Here is a 20,217-nt window from a genome sequence, read left to right as displayed (position 1 = left end):
GACACCTATCTATTTTTCTCTCAGATACTAGGCTTAAGGATTAATATTTTTCATTTGTTTATAGTCTATCAAATGAGACACTCCTATGACTACAGATATAAATCAAGCCACAGTCAATCAAGATTATTTCCATATATGTAATTTTAATCATTTAGTGATGAGTTGGTGATATAGAAAGAAGTTTGCTGTTGTTGTTTTTAACCGTATGAGTAAATGGCTTATACAGGAATTAAATGCAACACTGTATGTGGAAATATAAAGGGTCATGCTGGTGATAATAACCATACTATTTTATTACTGTTGCTGTTGTTACTGCTATACAAACAAGAAGCTCAAGAGCTATTTGTTGAGTGAATGCTTGCATAATGGCCACGTTCTTAGCTATCAAATGTTGTGGTTATCATCAACCGCCTTAATCAATAAAACTTGCAGAAGATAAGTCCTCGAGGTTGTAGTAAAGATTAAATCACATAATATGCAGGAATGTGTCTAGTATAATCTGGTAAGTGTTAAGCATTCAAGAAATGTTAGCCGAATCTTAACTTGTAAAATGATTAATAAGGACAAATTAAAGATAGCTTGAAAATTTGATGAAACTTAGATTCATAGAAAAAGCAGTTGGCAATGAAATCTCATTACAGAGCTGCTGGATTTAAATGAACTCTAAGTACAATATCACACATTTATCAACTTTCCCCAAATGCCGCTACTGCAATTAGAAAATATAACGCATTACTCAGGGTTTGTGTTGTAATTGCATAAAAGCAGAGCGAAGGTGGCAAGTTTCCCACAGGTGATAAGATTAGCTTCCTCCAGCTTTTAGAATTATGGTCATAGAACCAGGTGGAATGATTTTTAATGCAGACAGTATTTGTACTAGACAAAGTCAACTTGGCTTAGCATTTCACATGAGCTTGTCAAGTGTTCGCCTGCGCAGTGTGGGCTCTTTTTCCGCTCTCTTGCTGTTTAAATAAATTATAGGAGAGGGGAATTTTAGTTTGGAACTGCTGCTAATCCATAACATGAAAGTCATGTTTGCGAATATTTGTGCTCTTGGCATCATATCCTTCAAAAACTCTATTTCAGGAGAATTTTTCCATTAAGTCATGTATTTCCTTTGTTTCTAATTCCCTTGCATTCATAATTCAGAAATGTTTTCTTAGTGTAACATACCCTCAAGTATGTCTTTTCCTGAGGGTTCCTGTATCTGCCAGAACACTATGATCTTACTTACCCTGTTTTGCCTCTCAAACAGGTAAGTACCTTCAAAGAGATTTCTCCTTCAGCCATGGGATTCCTTTATTGCAAAGTAATCTAAAAAAAAAAGAGATGGAAACCAGAGTTTCTCTGACTGAAAGGAGCTTCGAAGCGATACAATAACTGAAAAGCCACGGTGGAGATTCTCAGCCTCTAGGATTTATCTCTTCCTCCCTTGTTGCTAACACCCCACTATTAAAGCATTGTGTTTGGTTCTGTGGTGACCCTGGATGAATCCTCCCCTTTCATCCAAGCTTTCTCAGCATTGGGGCACTGCATAGTTCCAGACGGTACATGGGAGTGCTACACAGGCTAATCTGACTGCAAATGCGGAGGACACACAGTGACCTCCCTTTCTTCCCAGACACCAAGAAATCTTTACTTTGTCCTTGAAAAAACCTTTTTCTCTGATTCAAGGACACCATACCTCCCAGCAGAGTAGAGTGGCACCAGAGAGAAGCAGCGATCAGAGCCTCCAAGGCCTCATTCGTACACACAAATTGAGCCTTGCTGGGCAGCCCCTGAAGGTCCCAGGATCCACTTTCCTGAATTAGCCTCAGAATTATCCTTTCTTGACACAGAGGTCATGGCTTCCCTCACCCTCCTGTGCCTGTCCCCAGCCCAATGTCCCTTCTGCCTCCTCTTCTCCCAGGAGGAACCTCAGCTTTTCACCGAGAATGTTTTTTTCTGGGCCTCTCAGACTTTGTTTTAAAGCCCCCTCCTGAGCTGCCTCCTAGGGCCTTCATATTTAGCAGCAAGTTGTGTGGCATTTGAACTAAAGAGGGCAAAGAGACAAAAGTATCCTGTAGCTAAAATCACCGACCTAGCTAAATTGAGACGAAATGTGCAGAAATTACCACTGCCAGTTACAGGCTTCCCACTTTAAGAGTGATTATCTCTCCTATGCACATTTATACTTTGCCCCCATGATTTGGCTGATCCGTGAAAGAGACAACAGTGCGAGGCTTATGAGCCTTGAGTTTTTAAAAGGCTGGACCAGGTGTGCTAAGGACTAGGTTTGACCATCTCTGAGATTCTAAGAGGTGGATGCATAATTCTTATTTGTTAGCACATGGTCTTAAACTCTGGAACACTAAGACACGCTATTCCAGCCCTTCTGTTTTGAAACCAAATTCGCGAGGATTCTAGACACACTATTGATTGCCAGCACATAAAATGTATTCTTGTGGCCTTGAACCTGCCTTTGACACATGCTTCATGTAAAGGCTAGGTTTATGGCTAAAGCAGCGCATAAGCCTTTCCCCTGGAGAACCAACTCAAGAAACCTTATTCTTTTTTTATCTTTTATTCTCTGCATTCTACTTCCCTTTTCCCCACCCACCTGCGGGCAGAGCAAAGATAAAGACTGAATAGCTTCAAAGAGTGAAGTTAATTCAAAGCAAGAGAAATTGAGTTCTCTCTTAACTATGTTGCTTTCCTTATTTTGCCAGGCGGCACCAAGTCTGGAGGCAAAGGTGGAAACAAACCTTTCTGAATGTGGTATCCCTTGTTAAGTAAGGCCCTAGACTCTGCTTTCCAAAAGAAGGAAGGTGCAGACAATTAGGGAGACAGGTTCAGCTATTTGGAGATTGGAGTCTCCCCCTGGTCAAGAGGAGGCAACACTTTTCAGAGTTTGTATGCTGCCCTCTCCTGGCCTGTGTATACAGGAGTGTTAACAGCTCATCAAGTGTATCGATTTTCATCCCATACCTGTGTGCAAGGTACCTGTGTACACATGAGACTGTTTAGAATACTCAGAAAATCTCACTAAATTTTATACTTGAAGCTTATTTGAGGAAATAAACTCATTATTGCTTTGACTCTTGGATTCGTATTTAAGGATGCCAATCTTTATGCCATCTTCTCTCATACCCTAGTGCTTTGACCCTCTCTCCTTATTCGTCCTCTTACTGCCATGTGGGGCTCTGCTCTGCAAATCAGTGCTCCACACGAGCTGGGTCCTATGGATGTGCTGGCCAAAGACATCTTCCCAACTAAAAGTGGTGGCCATGGGAAATATCTGTATTTAGATTAGTGGTTTGAGGACCATACTGCAGCCTGACATGTGATCAAGAGTAATTCTATGCATTCTTAGCACGTCCAATTCATATAAAGGAGTACTCTGTCGTAGGAAGAGAAACAGCTAAGTGAACACAGGAATAGATGGCACTGGAGGCCGAATTTATAATTGCGTGTTTTCCCCTTCGAAACAATTTGTCTTATTTGTGCTGGTCCTTTGTGTGACTTGTTTTAAGCCCAATAGTTGGCACGTTTGGTTGCAATAAGTCATTACTTTCTCCTAAATACTTAAAGGACCCTGATACTGAGAAAATGCTTACAATCTGGCATGATTGCTGTAGCGACCCTGGGGTACAAACATGGCTGGTCTAATCTGTTGTGTGCCTGTGACTGCGCAGCCTCTCAATGTTTGTCCTTGACCTAGGCCGGCCAGGCCTCTCCATATCAATAGGAACTCGGGCGCCCAGACTGGAAGCCTAATTCCATTCCTTTGCTTTAGAAGAAGAGGGCTAAGGAAGAGGTGTTTACTCTAAAGAGATTTAAAGGCATGTACCTTGTTTAAACTTTACCAAACGGGTAACTTGCGGGCATCTAAAGCTCTGGCTGGCTATACTAAAATGCACAGGGAATGAACTTTTGATTACTTCTCTCAGTGAAGAATGATGGCACAAAACAATGAGTAATCAAAGCATTGTTTACATTTATCTTCAAAAAGCCATCGTGTCTCTTAGTTCAGACAAAGTGTGTATATACGTTCAGTCTCAAATTTACTTTGTCGCCACCAACATGACCAAAGTTGCTTTAGAGTTTGAATGGCAAGAGGGAAATGGGCCTCAATTTATTTCAGATATTATATTTATAGATTGAAAATGTTTATAGTGACACAAGACTACACTTTTAACTGTAAATAGAATTTAGTTGGGTCAATTAATTAGTGTTTATTTAAATAGGTGAATTCTTCACAGTCAGTTTCCTTTGTGATGTAAAAAGAGAAGAGTATTCATCTATAAAATAAAAATGCTCTCTCCTAAATAAAATATTCATTTGCCATGTATATTCTTTGACAGGATTTCAAAAATACCCTGTTAAATCATTCAAACTTGGCAATGGACAAAAATATGGACATTTTTCATGACTACATGCATGCATTTTCCTTAATGACAAAAGAACATGTTCATTTGATAAAAAAAAAAAAAAGGGTCAGTGTAAATTCTCCATCGTGATATGTAAAACAAATACCTTTCTTATAACTTCCTTATCTACCTTGGGCAGGCACATGTCTTGGATAAGGAGTGCCCTGAAAACCAGCCATGACAGAATGGGGAATTGATTGCGAATTACCAACGGATGGTTTGAATATGTTCCACCAAGAATCCACAGAGAACAGTGCTAGTAAGATAAGGTATTCTATTGCTCTTGCACCTGCTGCAGTGACATTCTCTTGTTGAACTAGAGCCTCAATCCGAATATGTTCTTCACTGCAGGAAAAGCTGGTTTTCCAGGCATTCAGAGCAGTTATACACCAGTTATTTGAGGATTGCCCAAAGCAAGACTAATCTTTTAACTCAGGCTTCATTCAATCTCTATTGGCTTTTCCAAGGGCAAGACTGAACTCATTAAGCAATGTTAATTTAATCACAAGTAATCAACAGGAAAAAAAAAGTTATATAACCATCTTCAAATTTTGAAATCAAACATGGTAAAAACCCAGGGAATAGATTTTTTTTTTTAAACAAAACTCATGTCTCAAAATAAAATGAAGAAAAAATGGAAAAGAAATGGCCAGATGTCTACCGAATTTAGTATCAAATAAAATCAAACCAAAAATGGGCATTTCCTTACAAGTATCACATTTATAATACATTTCCAATTCACGACTTTTTCATGGAGTAATATATGAGGTCTTGAAACTCATCCTGCCTGAGGGTGCAGAATACAAACGCATTTTCCACTCATAAGACGATGTAAAAATAAATCAGGTACACAAGAAGAGTCACTGACCATTACACTGAGAAATCCCTTTCTCCCTTCTCTCTTCTTCTTCAACCACAGCAAAGCGATACAGAGATATTTCACTCAAGAGCTTAGTCCACGTTGGCCATTCGCTTTAAAGATCAAAACCATGCTCAAGTCCGCTCTGGTTCCTGTTCCTCTGGGGAGGCTATTAACCTGATAGGTAGGTGGGAACGCTCAAAGCCTGCTTTCTAACAATCAGATAGTGTTTGAGTTGCTGTAGGTCACAGTTATAACGGAGGTCACCGAGATACAGAAGTGGGCAGCATGGCAACATGCAGGTACTGATGTTATTTTAAAGGAAGAGATGACGGTCAAGTTTGAAGGTCCTTGTTTTACACTCACGGATAATTCGATAGGTGAATACACCCTGTGGCCCCCAAACACATGTTAACAGCTTTGATTATCCAGGGTGAATCAAGCGAGCCACTCACTCAGTGCTTTCTACTCTGACCGGCAGTGGAACCAACGATGTCCATTACTTTTAAGTGCCCGGCGAACGTAGAAACCAGAAACCTTGTCTGTGCCACATTAGTCGTGACAAGCTGCATACCTGCAATGACGTGATGGAAGCCTCCTCCTCGGGTCCCTCTCCTCTGAGCTATATAGTCCACTGCCGGCCGCGCGCTGGCTCTCCCTCTGCCGCCTTCGGGGGCCGGAGTGCCGCGGACGCGCATGCGGAGGCGCGCGGGGCTGGGGGCCGCGGGCAGCCGGCTCCGCGGGGCGCGCTGGGCTGCGGCTCGCAGATGTGCACGGGCGCGAGACTCAGCTCTGACTCGGCGCGGCGCTGCACCGGGATATTACCGCGGTCTGGGATTTCGATTGGCTCCGCGCACCAAACAAATCACACCCGCCACCCCCCTTCTCGGTTTCACTCAGCGCTTGTTTCTCATCTAAGCCACAAACGTTGCAGCCACACACACTTCACTCGCTTGCAGTGTTTCTCTTTTCCTCCTTCCAGTCTGGATTTACAACCCTGTGGTCAGCTGTAACATTTTTTTTAGCAGACTTCCAATCCAAACCTTCTTGTTTATGTAGAGAAATTCTCCATCCTCTAAACCCGCAAAAACCACTCATTCCCCTCAGATCTTCCTCCTTTTGTTGATGGGTTTGCAATGTGAAGAATGTACAAAGCCTGCGTGTGTGTGTGTGTGATGCGTCCGTGTGTGCGCGCGCGCGAACACACACACGCACACACGCACACACACGCACACACTCACACACACACACACACACACACCAGACTCCTTTTGTTTTGAATAACTGAGGTCAGTGAAATTAAAGGCAAGCTGAGCCCAATAACCTAAGTGAGAGCTCAACTAATAAAATCTTGAATGAATTCAGTGGAAAACACTCATTGCTTGAGTTTGTTTTCTGCTCCAAATAGAGCTTTGGTCATTATCCCTATTTTTGTTTATTGAATGCAGAGGTTTTTAATGCAAATCAGACTCTTACAGCATCCAGTGAACATGAAACAATGACGCCAGACCAATTCTTGTGCTGCGTGGGCTCCGTGTGTTGTATCAGAAGGCTCCAGTGACGCCTGCCTGCTTTCTCTTACTATTTTTTGGTCTTCGGTCCACTGAGGGTCTCAAGACAGACACTCTCTTAGTGGGATTCACTGGCCGAAGAAAGCTGGTGAGACTCTGCTGATAAAGTTTCCTGAATTAAAAATTTCAATCTGTATATGCCAATAGTGAGGAAATGGGCCCCTCAGCAGAGAAGGAGCCCAAGAAACATTTTCTGAGTCTGACAAACTTGGCTTGGAAAATTAAGAATAAAATAAAATTTCACTGTGTTTTCTCAAACAGACCTTCCCTTAGCTTCCATCCCCCCTAAAATCATTTTTACTTGTGCCTGTGAAAATTTTAATGACGGTTATTTTTGATAAGAAACGTTGCTTCTGAAATACTGAGCTCTATTTTGATTTTTGACTTGAAATTTTTTCCCAATGTTATGACTTTTGTATACTATTTTAGTATTTGGTATTCTGGTTTCAGCCCAGCTCGCAACACGTTTTGTTGCAAAGTCACAGGAAATAAAAATTAGTTTTGAAATTTATTATCACCAAACAAACTACGTGCTTGTTTTCTTGCTTGGACATGTTCCAAGAAGCCTTATTTTCAGAAGAGGCCAACCTGAAACCAGCCGAAATTGACAAAAGAAATACAAAACAAAACCACATTTATCCACATTGGTTTCTGTCAACCACAATCCAACTTGAAATGGCATCTCCTTATTACTTTTACAACTCCAGTCCGTTCCTTTTCCTTAGTTAAAAAAAATAACACTGTCATAAATCTTTGAATGTGTGAAGTGTATTTCCTCTAAAGGTCTCAACATGTGTAGAAAGAAAGGAGGTATAGGTAAGACTTTCCAGATTTTCCAGGTGGAGAAACAGAGTCAGAGAGTGATAAAGTGATTTGCCTTAGGTTATGAAGGTAGACAGCAAACAGAGCTGGGGGATTCAATGATTGCTTTCCTTCTTATCTTTTGAGATTACTGTTCTATACAAATTATTCAACTCAAAGGAAAGTAAAGTGTTAATACAGCAGGTTTTGGATTCCCATGTGCCTTTGCAAAGAAGAGCTAACAATTCGTGAAATCATATGATCAACTTGATAAATAGTTATTTTACACACTATTCCAGGACATGTCATGGTATGTTCTGATAAATTGCCAATAATTTGTAGTTTCTTAGAGTTGTCTTTCTAGAAAGAAAGAATTGACTGATAAAAACAAGCAGGTTATGATATTTTCTGCTTGTTATGGGGGGTTCACTATCACTCTTTGTATCCCTGAAAAGACAGTGTCAATAAAATCATGGATAACTTAAAGTCACAGAGAAATCTTAAACTTTATTTTAGGTGATAATTCAAGCCTTCTTTCTTTTCATTAATGAGGAGCAAAGCTGGATGGTTAAGAGACACCTCTTGTAACCAATTAGTCACGTGATTAAGAGAAAATAAATTATTAGTATTTATTTTTCTACATTTTATTCTTTTGATCATTTTGCTACTTTTAAAAGATAGTTTTCGAATACCTTTCTCAAATGCTGCAATCCAGTTTGCTCTTTGTACATGACATAGGTGGCAGTAATAGGAAAAACTGCATCTCAGAATGCGCTACAGTAGACCGGCAAGCAGATTAATGGCAGAACAATCCTATTTTATTTTCCACTCATTCAGCCACATCAGGATCATCCTGTTAAGGTCACTGTGTGTGGCACTTTTTACAGGAGACGTTCACAAATTGGCATGTATCCAGAGGAGTCAATAAGACACATGATTCTGGATATTATAATTTATAAGGGATGATGGAGAGAATTGGGAAGTTTGTCTTGGAGAAAGGACTTGAGGTGAACATGATAACAATTTTCAAATCATATATGTGAAAAAGGAAATCTATTTATCATCCATATATGCTTCTCATGTATTGTCATTTTCACAAATATTTTCTTGAATCTTTTAAGAGCCCTATGAGGAATATAGGATAAGTAGTATTAGCCTGATGTTACAGATAAAGTCTGTATAGAAACGGATAGTAAGCTAACGTGATTTAGTTATGGTTGAGCCAGTAAAGGATGGGAAAAACTTGAAAAACATTCCAAGCCCAGTGCTCTTCTGGGGAGAAGGTAAAGAAGGTGAACTAAGTTCCAAATAGGGTAAGATTTCTCGTAATGAGGGGATGCAATTAATTGTAAGGATTTCCTGGCACATTGATGCTTTGGCAAGGACTGAAGTAGTCAAGAAAGGGCTCACATTCACTGGAAGAGATTATTAAAGCATCGCAGAAAAGGGTCAAACTGGATGATCCACGGTCTATCTCAGTTTGACGGCATCTTTGATTCTATTATGGGCCTTCAGATGTCGTAAAAGAACTTGTAGTTTCACCAAATGATCTTCATGATACATTATTAAGTTTAAAAAGGCTTTGACTACGATCTAAGTATATTCCTGGACTAAAAATGACTACAGGCAGTCTTTTAACGTTTCACAGGTATTATAATACGTATAGTTTGTAATAGGAAAAAAATAAAAAATGATATATGGGGAAAAATAAAAGAGGTTGCAAGTTTTCTCTACTATTCAAAGATATGAGGTTTCCACATAACTAGCATACTGAAGACTGATTGCATTCCTAATAATATAAGCATCATACTTGATGTTTCCTATACCTATTTATCATTTTCTTTCCAATTTATATTAGATACCTTTTTAATGCTGATATTTTTTCTTGCTTATCTCATATTCATCTTAGTAGCTTTCTTTCAACCTCTCAATTTATTGATAAATGTATAAATAAATGCTTATTTAGTCCTTTTATTGCTATAATAATTTTTATGACAGTTTAAATTTGAAATTATTAAAATGATTTTTATATGTGAAAAATTTTAATTCTTCAATTTAAATTTATCGTCATACATCAGATAAAAATCTTCATTTTATAGAAGGTAGAAACTGTTTATTAATGTTGCATACTCTCATCAAAATCTCCAAATGAAATAATATTTACGATTCCCTGATATATATGAATCTACAGTTTTACCACTCACACATTTCTACTGTTTACATGTATGGAATAACATTTATCTCTCTTGTGTCACAATCTTCCTGCTCCAAATGCATACGAGTGATTTATAAGATTTATATGAGTTTTATAGCAAAAAATATAGCCCTTACTGGGTTGCAGAACAAACTCCTTGAGCATGAGAGTGCCATCTGTCATGTTTGTGTCACCCCAATGGAGCAGAGAGCACAACCCACAGAGGAGCTTGGGAAATTAACAGGAAAGGGAATGACCACATATTCAGCTCAAGCTCTATATTTTCCCTTAAGACTCAGGGAGCAGGTGGCTGTGGGTGTTTTTGATTCATTAGTTCCTGTTCATTAGATGTCAGCAAGGCCTCTGCACTGTACTCTTAGTTCTGAGATATGTATGGAAGGAAGCTAAGAGGGCAGATTCAGAGTAGAGGGAAGATAGAACCACCTCTGGCTTCAATGTGCTTATGACATGGCAGATACAGGAGATAGTTAAAATAAGATTTAGTAATGACAAATGTGGTTGAGATAATGGCCAGGACAGTCTCAATTATAGTGCCTGCCACCCCACAGCTCTTTCCCCAAACTCACAGCCCAGTTAAGGAAGTACTAGATAGTTTCATAGATGAGTGTAAATGCATCAAACTCATGTCCCTATCGCTACAGATATCAGACTGGACTAGGCTCAATGGCAGCCAATCCATGCAAAGATAATGGTGGTAAACTGTCACGGAGATTTCCTCTTTTGAGAATCTTGAACTAAGGCTATTTATGTATCTCTCTCTCTGTCTACCTACCTATTTATCCGTCTATCTATATCTTTCCATCTATCCACTTATAGTTGACAATTGATAGCAATAACATAAGCTTAAAAAGTCTGAAAATCAGAGAAAAGAGAATATCCTACTTATGATCATGCTAAAAATGGTCATTTATGAAGTTTTGGCTAGGAATGCAGCACGAAGAATGCAAGCCAAGATGAGGTCCAGTTGTTCAATCTTTCTTAGCTTCCACTGGCTCTATTTATATTTCTCTCGTTTGTATGCATTCTTATACCAAATCTCCCAATGCTTGAGGTACGTTTTGTGAGTTTCTCCTCCTTGGAAATGAGACTACAAGAGGAAAAGAATGCAGTGAAATATGGGGGAAGCTCCCATAATCTGAAAAGTTTAGATTAACCACAGGCTGAGTTTTGGACGATGGACATTACTGCACTATCGTTTGGCACGTGGACTTTGATGTCAACACAGGGGTGAATGCTGAGTCACTTACTGTTTGTGATTTCTGCTTTTCTTCTTGGGTTTTGGTTTTTACATATATAAAATAAGGTTAAAATACCCACAGTGTAGACTTCAAGGAAGATTAAAGTAGATTTTGCTTCAGAGAGATTGTACAATGCTTGGTCCAGAGAAAATACTTAATAAGATGAGGAATCCAAACTCAATAGAGCAGACATTTCATATGCTATGGATAGCAAGAACTGCAGAAATTCACTAATCAGCATTTGAATGCGGATGGGAGAATCTATGTTCAAAATGAATTGGGAAGAGGTTGTCCTCTCTGGGATTGCCTTTAACACCCACAATATAGTCTACTGATTTGATTTTTAGAGATAATCCCAAATCACTCAGAGCTGTACCATATGGGAAGAGACTAGGCTGCCTACTTCTATTTTAGAATAAATTAAGACAATACAATTATATGATAAGTCTCTCTACACTCCCTAAGGGGAGGGACTATGTCTCATTTGATTTTTTATATCCAGTGCCTACCAGTGTTCCTGGTACATAGCTGGCACTCATTAAAGTTTAGTTGAATGGCTTATTTTATAAATAATTTTATGAGAAAATTGACTGATTGATGAGTTGGTTTGTTAATGGAAAGATAACTTCTTTACATGGATTGTAAATTGGCTTGGAATGTAATTCTAAAAAAAAGGGGTTCCAATCTGTTTTGTCCAAGAGAAATACTGTTTGAAGTAAGTGGCTAATGGTGCTTAATTGTATTATTGTTCAAAATACTAATTTCCCCACTCTATTGTACCCATCCCTAAGAGAGAGTTATATAAGTCCTCTTCCTTGACTAAGACTTGGCAATTTGGCTTACTCTGGTCATAGGTTACATATTATTTCCCCAACAAAGCTTTTAGAGCTATGCATGGCTCCCAGTTGCCCACCGGCTCTCATTTTCTTCCAGGAGACCAGCAAGGTCCTTGGGTCTCTGAATCAGGACAGCATGAGGACAGCCAAATTGATACAGATATGAGGATGAGAAATAAACTTTAGTTGTCACAAACCACTGTGATTTTGTGGTCACTTAGTGACTGTAACAGAACATAGTTTCAGCTGACTGATACCACACACTTTTAAGTCACTTAAGATACCAGAACTCTTTTGCATAGATAAGATCCAGTATGCTTGTTAATAGGCAAATATCCATTTGTCTTACTTACATTGGATATTACACTAATATAAATGCTATGTAATGAAATGCTAATAAAGAAGTATCAGATTTGGCACCTAATTCTCCCTTCTGTGTTCAAGCTTTATTCACCCCAGTGCCATATACTTTCTGAATACAAGGCTCATGTGTAATCAGGAATCATTTGGTGAATATTTCTGAAGCTCATTTCCTGACATGAGGCCACAGAGGACACATTGGGTTGACAACTGTGATGCTCCAGAAGGGGCCCATGCTGGAATGAACATCCACACCAACAGGACCTCTGAATGTGTCTTGATCACTCCTTTCCTTCTTCAGTGACTCTCCTAGGAAGGACAATAGCAAAGGGGGGGTTTGTTCTAATTCTTACCAGACTTACTGATCTATCACACTTTGTTACAGAAGTCAGTTTCCACATCTGTAAGATGGGAATGTTAAGACTTATCACCCGACGTTGTATAAAAACTATCCATAATATAAGCAAAGTGTTGAGCAAACAGTAATGTGTGTTTACACCTCTGTGGATTTTCATGTGCACTTTCTTCTTTTTGAAATAGTTTTTCACCTTGAAAATTCCTGCCATTCCTTATAGACTCAGCCTGATGCCACCTTGTCCTTCAGCATCCTCTTTTTGTAGTGGATCAGACATTCCTTTCCTTCTAAATTCCCATTATAGAAAGTCTCCCTTTGTCTTGTTATTCTTAGTGAATATAATATGTTGCCCATATTTTACTGCAAACTGCCCAGACAGATTAACTTCACAATTAAGACAAAGAATTTGGGAGTCAGACAGCCCAGGTTCAAGCCTTCACTCCATCAGTGTCTCAATCTCTCTCTGACTCAGTTCCCCATCTATAAGAGGGATATCAATAACCCTTCTTCATGTATGTATCTGGTAGACTTCTTGGCAGTAGACATACAAATAAGCTTTGTTAAATGAACAAGAGGCTGCTTGTGCCATTGTGGAAAGAAACTCTACTTTTCCCTCTCTTCTAGTATATTCTATTTAATAGCCACCTTCCATGACTGCTATGTAACATCCATTGGTTACATCTCGGAAAAATTTCTGGAGGAACAGTCAGAACTTAAACACTCTGTAGTGATTTTCTTTGGTTGTGCTTATAATAGTAGAAGGTATTAATTTGTAATTAATTTCTGTTAAGAATGGCAATATACAATATTATTATTTCTTTAAACTCTAGTCTGGGTTATTTAAAATGTACATTGATCGGGTCACCCTTCTCCAGTTCAGAGCCAGAATTAAAATAAAACAGTCATCACTGTCGCTTCTGTTCTCCCACACACACATTCCTGCTGTCTGAAAGGACCCAAAGCAAATGTTCCTGATATATTTGGAAGGGAACAAAAATTAGTACGGAACAGCATTTGACCTCTGTCTTATATTAATGTGAATCTTAGGCTGCCCTACACGAATTTCCGAAAGTGACATATCTCCCTGTGGGATCAGTGACAGGGGGACAGCTGGCCAGCCTCAGAACAAGCTTGGCCCCATAAGGGCTGCAGGGCTGTCCTGTTAGAAAAGCAAGGGTAACAGACTCCTCCCCAGCTGGTGCCTTTGTATGGACTTTCTCATCAAGGGTAGTTACAGAACCAGGGTCAAGGAGTCACAGATCTATGGGGATTTGGTAACAATAGGATTATGTTCTGTTAGGCTTAAGAATTCAGAAATTCATGAATATTGAAGAAATGCATGTGGTCACCATAAGAAAATATTGATTAAACTTCTGTACCCAAGTGTCAGCATATTAGGAGTTAATAAAGTGAACCAAATTGATTGGTAACATTGATCTCTAACTCAGGCAGTGGAATTAGACCTTGGGTGGGTAAAGAAGTCAAAACCAGTAGACATACCCTGTGTCTTTGCAAATAGGTCTAAAGTTTATTCTTTGGTTTCATATTATCAAAAATATTCTTTAATTTAATATTTATGTATGTATGCGTGTGTGTGCCTGCATACATGCATGTATGTATGCGTGTATGTATTGACAGTCACTTGTAGACAGGATGCAAGACAGAGTTGAGTTTAGTGTGAGACCCCAAGGCATTCATATAAATCACATTACACACAGAAGTACCTTGTCCCTCTGTTCTCCTCTTGAATGGTTGGTTGCACTACTGAATAACTCCTTACCACATCTTCACTCAAATTGGGATAAATTAAAAGAACTAACATCTCTTATGGGTATATTAAGCTTTATGTACTTTCAGTGGTTTACTTCATTTAAGCTTAACTATAATACTTTAATTTCAATAGCGTTGTTCTCATTTTACAGGTAAAAAAATCAGAGGCTTCCCCAGCCAGCAAATTTAAGACCTCAAATATGAATTTGAATCCTCTATACTCCACAATTTATGCTTTCTGTCTTGCAATAAATATCTTCCCATAAGAAACATAATGCATTCTTACTGTAAAGCTCTAATGTAAAGCTCTAAACGCATGGTTAAAAGAAAGCATATCAACCATAATTCCATCACTAACTTTTTAGTATTCTCTTTTCTGACTGTTCATTTTTTTGCTCAGTTGAGATCATACTATATATTAAACTTCCATATTGCTTTTCTATTTAGTATTATATGTGAACATTTGAAATCTGAAACAAGATTATTTAAAAAAATTTAAATGTTTATTTATTTTAGAGAGAGAGACAGAATGTGAGCAGGGGAGCAGCAGAGAGAGAGGGAGACACAGAATCTGAAGCAGGCTCCAGGCTCTGAGCTGTCAGCACAGAGCATGATGTAGGGCTTGAACCCACGAACCATGAGATCATGACCTGAGCTGAAGTCAGATGTTTAACTGACTGAACTACTCAGGCGCCCTATGAAACAAAACTATTTATAAAGCATGTTGTGGTTGCATAATATTCTAGGTTATGAATACATTAAAACAACTTTTCTTATCAGACGTTTGAATTATTATCAGATTTGCTATGATAAATAAATTTGTAAATAAATTTGATTATATAAAAATAGCTATACATTGTGGATATCATAAAAGATACATTCTGAGAGATGGTTCTGGGCTTTTGTATATTCAGCTTTTTTTTTTTTAAGTTTATTTTGAGAGAAAGAGAGAGAATGCAAGTGGGGAGTAGCAGAGAGAGAGAGAGAGAGAGAGAGAGAGAGAGAGAATCCCAAGCAGGCTCCGCACTTTTCAGCATAGAGCCCAATGCAGGGCTCAAACCCATAAACTGTGAGATCGTGACCTGAGCCGAAACCAAGAATCACGCTTAACCGACTAAGCCACCCAGGTGCCCTATGTACATTTAACTTTTAAGTAACACTAATTTTCTCATTGTGGCGTCCTTAGCCACCTATTCTTGCTAAATTTGGAATTCTGTGCATTAACTAACAAATATTTCAAGCTCTTCAATTCTGATAATATCTTCCTTAATTTAATATTTGTTTGCGCACTTATTTATTGGTGATTAACACCCCTCAGAGAGGATTCCAGACAGAGCCAATTTCATGTGAACCGCAAGGAATTCATATAAATCATATTCTAAGCCTGAGTACCTTGGTCCTCTATGATCCTGATGGGTGCATCAGTCTCCATCTTGTTTTCCCAGAAAAGAAATTCCAGGTATTTTCCGGGTTCCAGTACATTTCTGAGTGAACTTTTATTTGTTTCTATGACACCAGGTATTTGTCAATCATTTTAATATTTTATAGTATTTATCCTATTTATTTTACAAAAACTAATGACTATTGATCGTGGAGGTAGAAAATGGAAATTATTATGTATGGCCAAAGTGGCAAATTTTTATCCTCATTTGACCCTCACTAGCCTTCAGTTATTTGACTATGTGTATGTATTCTTCCTTTTGAAGAATGTAAATTCCTCTGCTTCCACCAGGAGTGAGAGGTGGAATAAGAAATGGCATTTTAACACATTTCTCAGGAGAATCTTCGCCACTTTTAATTTTGAAAACAATTGCCCTTAAAACTTCTTTTTCCACTGGTCAGCGTTTCCATGTTTGGCATTTGAGTGGGTTTTCAGAAATATGTGATAAATTCAAGGAATGTCTATAGTACATAATACTGTTAAAGGCTACTCATACACATATCTAAAATTGCTTGAAAACTTTCTATGCTCTGCTGTTCCATAATCTATGAAATTGCTAGTTTCTTGTTACAGGTATCATTTTTTTTTTCTCATTTGTCCAATCTTGGATTTGTCCTTTGTTGTTTCCTGTTTTTAATGACGGGACAATTAGGTGTGTGTGTGTGTCTTAAATTATCAGTGTGTGTTAACCAATTTATTTGCTTACAGTTGCCTCTTGCCATCCACTCTTGGCATCCAGGAGACAGTAGAGCATGGTGGCCAAGTGTGAGTCTGGGTTCAGATGAACTGGCAGACCCTGACCAAGGAGAAGACCCTGGGCAAGTCAACCCAAATTAGGTGTTATTTTCATCTGCCCTGTAGGAGCCAGTGTTTACAACAGCCATGTGCCTTGGTATTCTGTAAACTGTTTCTTTGTATATGCTGTATTCCTTTAACTTTTAAGATCTTAGGATGTATTTTTCTGAATCTATGAAGTAGTTCTTTATATAGCAACGGTCTTAATCATCTGCCATGTTTATCATAAATATTTCCACAGTATATTGTTTCCCTATACATTTACCCATGCTATTTTAGAAATATAGCATAAAAGTTTTAAAGTATATTCTGTCAATATATTAATATATTTCTTTGTTATGTCTTTCATTATTTTGCAACATTTGAAATCTATTTCCCATCCAAGGGTGAAGTCAATTTTTGCCTATATTTGCTTTTATTTATATTTGAATTATAAAATTTGACAAAGAATAATATATTAATACAGGTTAATTTTAAGTAATATGAAGTAAATTACATTTAAGTTAGGTAAAATGTATTTCATTACATAGTGTAAGGTGACATGGTTGGTGAATAACTAATACTTCTAATTTATATTAGACTAGATATTTGTATATATGTTAGATTATATGTGTTTTATATATTGATTATATTTTATATAAATGATATACCCATTTCTCTGCTTAAACGGCCCTTAGCTAACAAAATAATGGTCCTGATCCTATTGGCTATGGGAATTTTCATAGTAACATAGGTACTAATCAACAGAGTGGTTGTTTTTCTCCTGATTTGAATGGTAATAAGTGAAAGTTTTACTGTTTCCCCATTAGGTATAAAGTGGGTGATTAATATTTATAAATATTTGTCATAAATATAATATTTGTTATATGTTATTTTATATTGGTTAATTATGATAGGGAAACGTTCTTCTGCAGTAAGAGAATATTTTGAAATGTAGTTAGTGTGCACTCCTCCTTACGCTCATTTTGTGTATAGCTAACTGTGCTTTAGGGTAGGGACCTAACAGCAAGAGGAGAGAAAGCATTTATTCAATGCTCAGCTTTTGAATTTCAAAACAGACCTTCTATCTTCCACATCAGGACACTTTTGATTGTGAAAAGAGGCACGTTTAATTATGTTAGGACAACAGGGTAGGCCCAGACTGTTCCCAGCTACATTGAGAGAGTCACAGTCATTCCAATCACAAAGGATAGAGTTGGAATAATGCATGCAAATGTAAGAGGAATGAAAATCCTCAGAGCTGGTGAGACACCAGACAGTCGAAGGAAATGCAATGGATTTGGAAATTGTTCAATGTCCCTCAGAAGGGATTCTGAGCAGATACTCCAATTCCCTTCTGGGTCTAAATCCCCTGAAGGCAGAAGGAACCTGTGAAGTCCTAGTTATTCTTATCCTGCTAGTGTGAAGCTGATATGGCTGAGGGTAAGTTTAGGTACAGGCGGCTCAGTCAGGCTCATAGGACCATGCCCAAACAGGGTGACATGGGGAGCAGCCAAAGGAGTGAGGCATGTGCATGGGGAGCCAGTGAATCTGGCAAAGCCCCTTGATAGGGACCAGAAGGATGAAGGAGCAGATGTTGACGTGAACAGACACCTGGAGTGAGCAGGAAAACTAGTTTCAAGAAATGACAAAGGGAGGGGGAATGACCGTTAAGGACCATGGAGCAAGGATGTGTATGACAAGATCGGGCTCTATATTTGGAAGATAATTCTGACAAAGTTATAGAAGATGTACAAGGGCAGAGGTGTAGATGGAATCTGTAAACACCCAGCTACCAATACCGGAAATCATCCAGTCATCTTTGCTTTCCTCTCTCCCTCAGCCAAGCTTCCCGTATAGCTGAAGACCAAGTCCCATTGTGATCTTGAATCTTCTTGCTCTAACTCAGATCTTCTTTACATAATTCATGTACTTTGAAATGACTTTTTTTCTGCCACTCTTTCCACATTTCACTAGCTCTTACTCTTAGGAGGTAAGCCTTGGATCTCGCTGAGAGTCTATTAAAATGTATAGACCTACTCAGTCCAATATGGTAGCCAGTAGTAACACGTGGCTATGGAGCACTTGCATGGTGTTGGCTAGTCCTAATTAAGATGTGCTGTCAGTGTAAAATTCATACCTGATTTCAAAGATTTCATATTTTGAAAGGATGAAAAACATATCATAATTCATTTTTTATTATATTTTGAAATGATAATATTTTGGATACCTTGGGTTAAATAAATTAAACTTTCTATTAAAAATAATTTTACCTGTTCCTTTTATTTTTTATGTGAATTCTAGAAGATTAAAGTTACATGTATGGCTCACATTACATTTTACTGGGCAGTCCCAGTATAGATACTTGCTTTAGAAAAATACACATAGTCACGTGAACAATTTATTTTTTTTCAATATATGAAGTTTATTGTCAAATTGGTTTCCATACAACACCCAGTGCTCATCCCAAAAGGTGCCCTCCTCAATACCCATCACCCACCCTCCCCTCCCTCCCACCCCCCCATCAACCCTCAGTTTGTTCTCAGTTTTTAAGAGTCTCTTATGCTTTGGCTCTCTTCCACTCTAACCTCTTTTTTTTTTTCCTTCCCCTCCCCCATGGGTTTCTCTTAAGTTTCTCAGGATCCTGAGAAACGTGAACAATTTAAATGCATATTTAATTGCTGGCATCTATAATCCTATGTAGGATTGGTAGAATCCAGGTAGAAAATCGTAGGCCCAGGGGCACCTGGGTGGCTCAGTCGGTTGAGCGTCTAACTTTGGCTCAGGTCATGATCTTGCAATGTGAGTTTGAGCCCCGCATCGGGCTCTGTGCTGACAGCTCAGAGCCTGGAGGCTGCTTCGGATTCTGTGTCTCCCCCTCTCTTTGCCCCTCTCCCGCTCATGCTCTGTCTCTCTCTCTCTCTGCCAAAAATAAAAATAAACATTAAAAAAATTAAAAAAAAAAAAAAAGAAAATTGTAGATCTAATCTATTCTCCAGAATGCTCTCTGATGGAGCTTTCAAATAACAGGTATAAAAATGTCATGGCTGGATCTCTCATTACCTACAACATGAGATATGAATTACTGTAATATGAATTTCTGTATAATATTTACTTTTCCAGTCCTTTTTCCGGACACATCCTGAGCACACACATCCTGTCCTTCAGTTTCTCCAAACAATTTGACCTTCTCCCAAACAGATATGTATACAGCTTTTTTCCTTTTCTCAGCCTCTTCCCTCAGCCTAGGTATTGCCTCCTTCCTAGTTTTCCTGTCTAAATACTCCTCATTCAACAAGTTTCCATTCAAGTATCATTTTCTCTGTTAATCATTTTCTGGCATCAAAGTTTGAGGTAGTTACTGCTATAGAGTCATTCTGCCCAATTGCAGTGTATTCACATTACTATTATGTCAATGTACTTCATGTTGCAATTATATATACACATAATTAAGGGTATTACACATAGATATATGTATCTGTCTTCCATACTGCAATATGAACTCTTTCAATCAATGACCTTAGTCATTAATAGTAACAAAACCTAACAACACAAATAAACAAGAAAAACACCAAGTGAAAGAGAAAG

At 38.3% G+C, this 20,217-nt stretch overlaps 1 protein-coding gene across 2 annotated transcripts in view; it reads right to left on the bottom strand.

Annotated features, from left to right (window-relative positions):
• Positions 1 to 6,355, bottom strand: part of GREM2 (gremlin 2, DAN family BMP antagonist) — a 109,814-nt gene extending 103,459 nt beyond the window's left edge. Inside the window, exons 1-2 of one of the 2 annotated variants that reach the window (XM_060643382.3) lie at positions 5,843 to 6,351; positions 1,235 to 1,314 (exon numbers count right to left, since the gene is read on the bottom strand). In XM_060643382.3, coding sequence (XP_060499365.1) covers positions 1,235 to 1,290 — 56 coding nt within the window. In that variant the 5' untranslated portion in view covers positions 1,291 to 1,314; positions 5,843 to 6,351. Of the gene's footprint in view, positions 1 to 1,234; positions 1,315 to 5,842 lie in introns of both variants that reach the window. The other variant, XM_060643383.3, reaches the window with a different exon arrangement.
• Between the last annotated feature and the right edge of the window lie 13,862 nt (positions 6,356 to 20,217).

This window comes from Panthera onca, chromosome F1 (assembly GCF_046562875.1).
Source record: "Panthera onca isolate mPanOnc1 chromosome F1, mPanOnc1 haplotype 2, whole genome shotgun sequence".
Classification (NCBI taxonomy): Eukaryota; Metazoa; Chordata; class Mammalia; order Carnivora; family Felidae; genus Panthera; species Panthera onca.
This window is presented reverse-complemented; position numbering and strand designations above follow the sequence as displayed.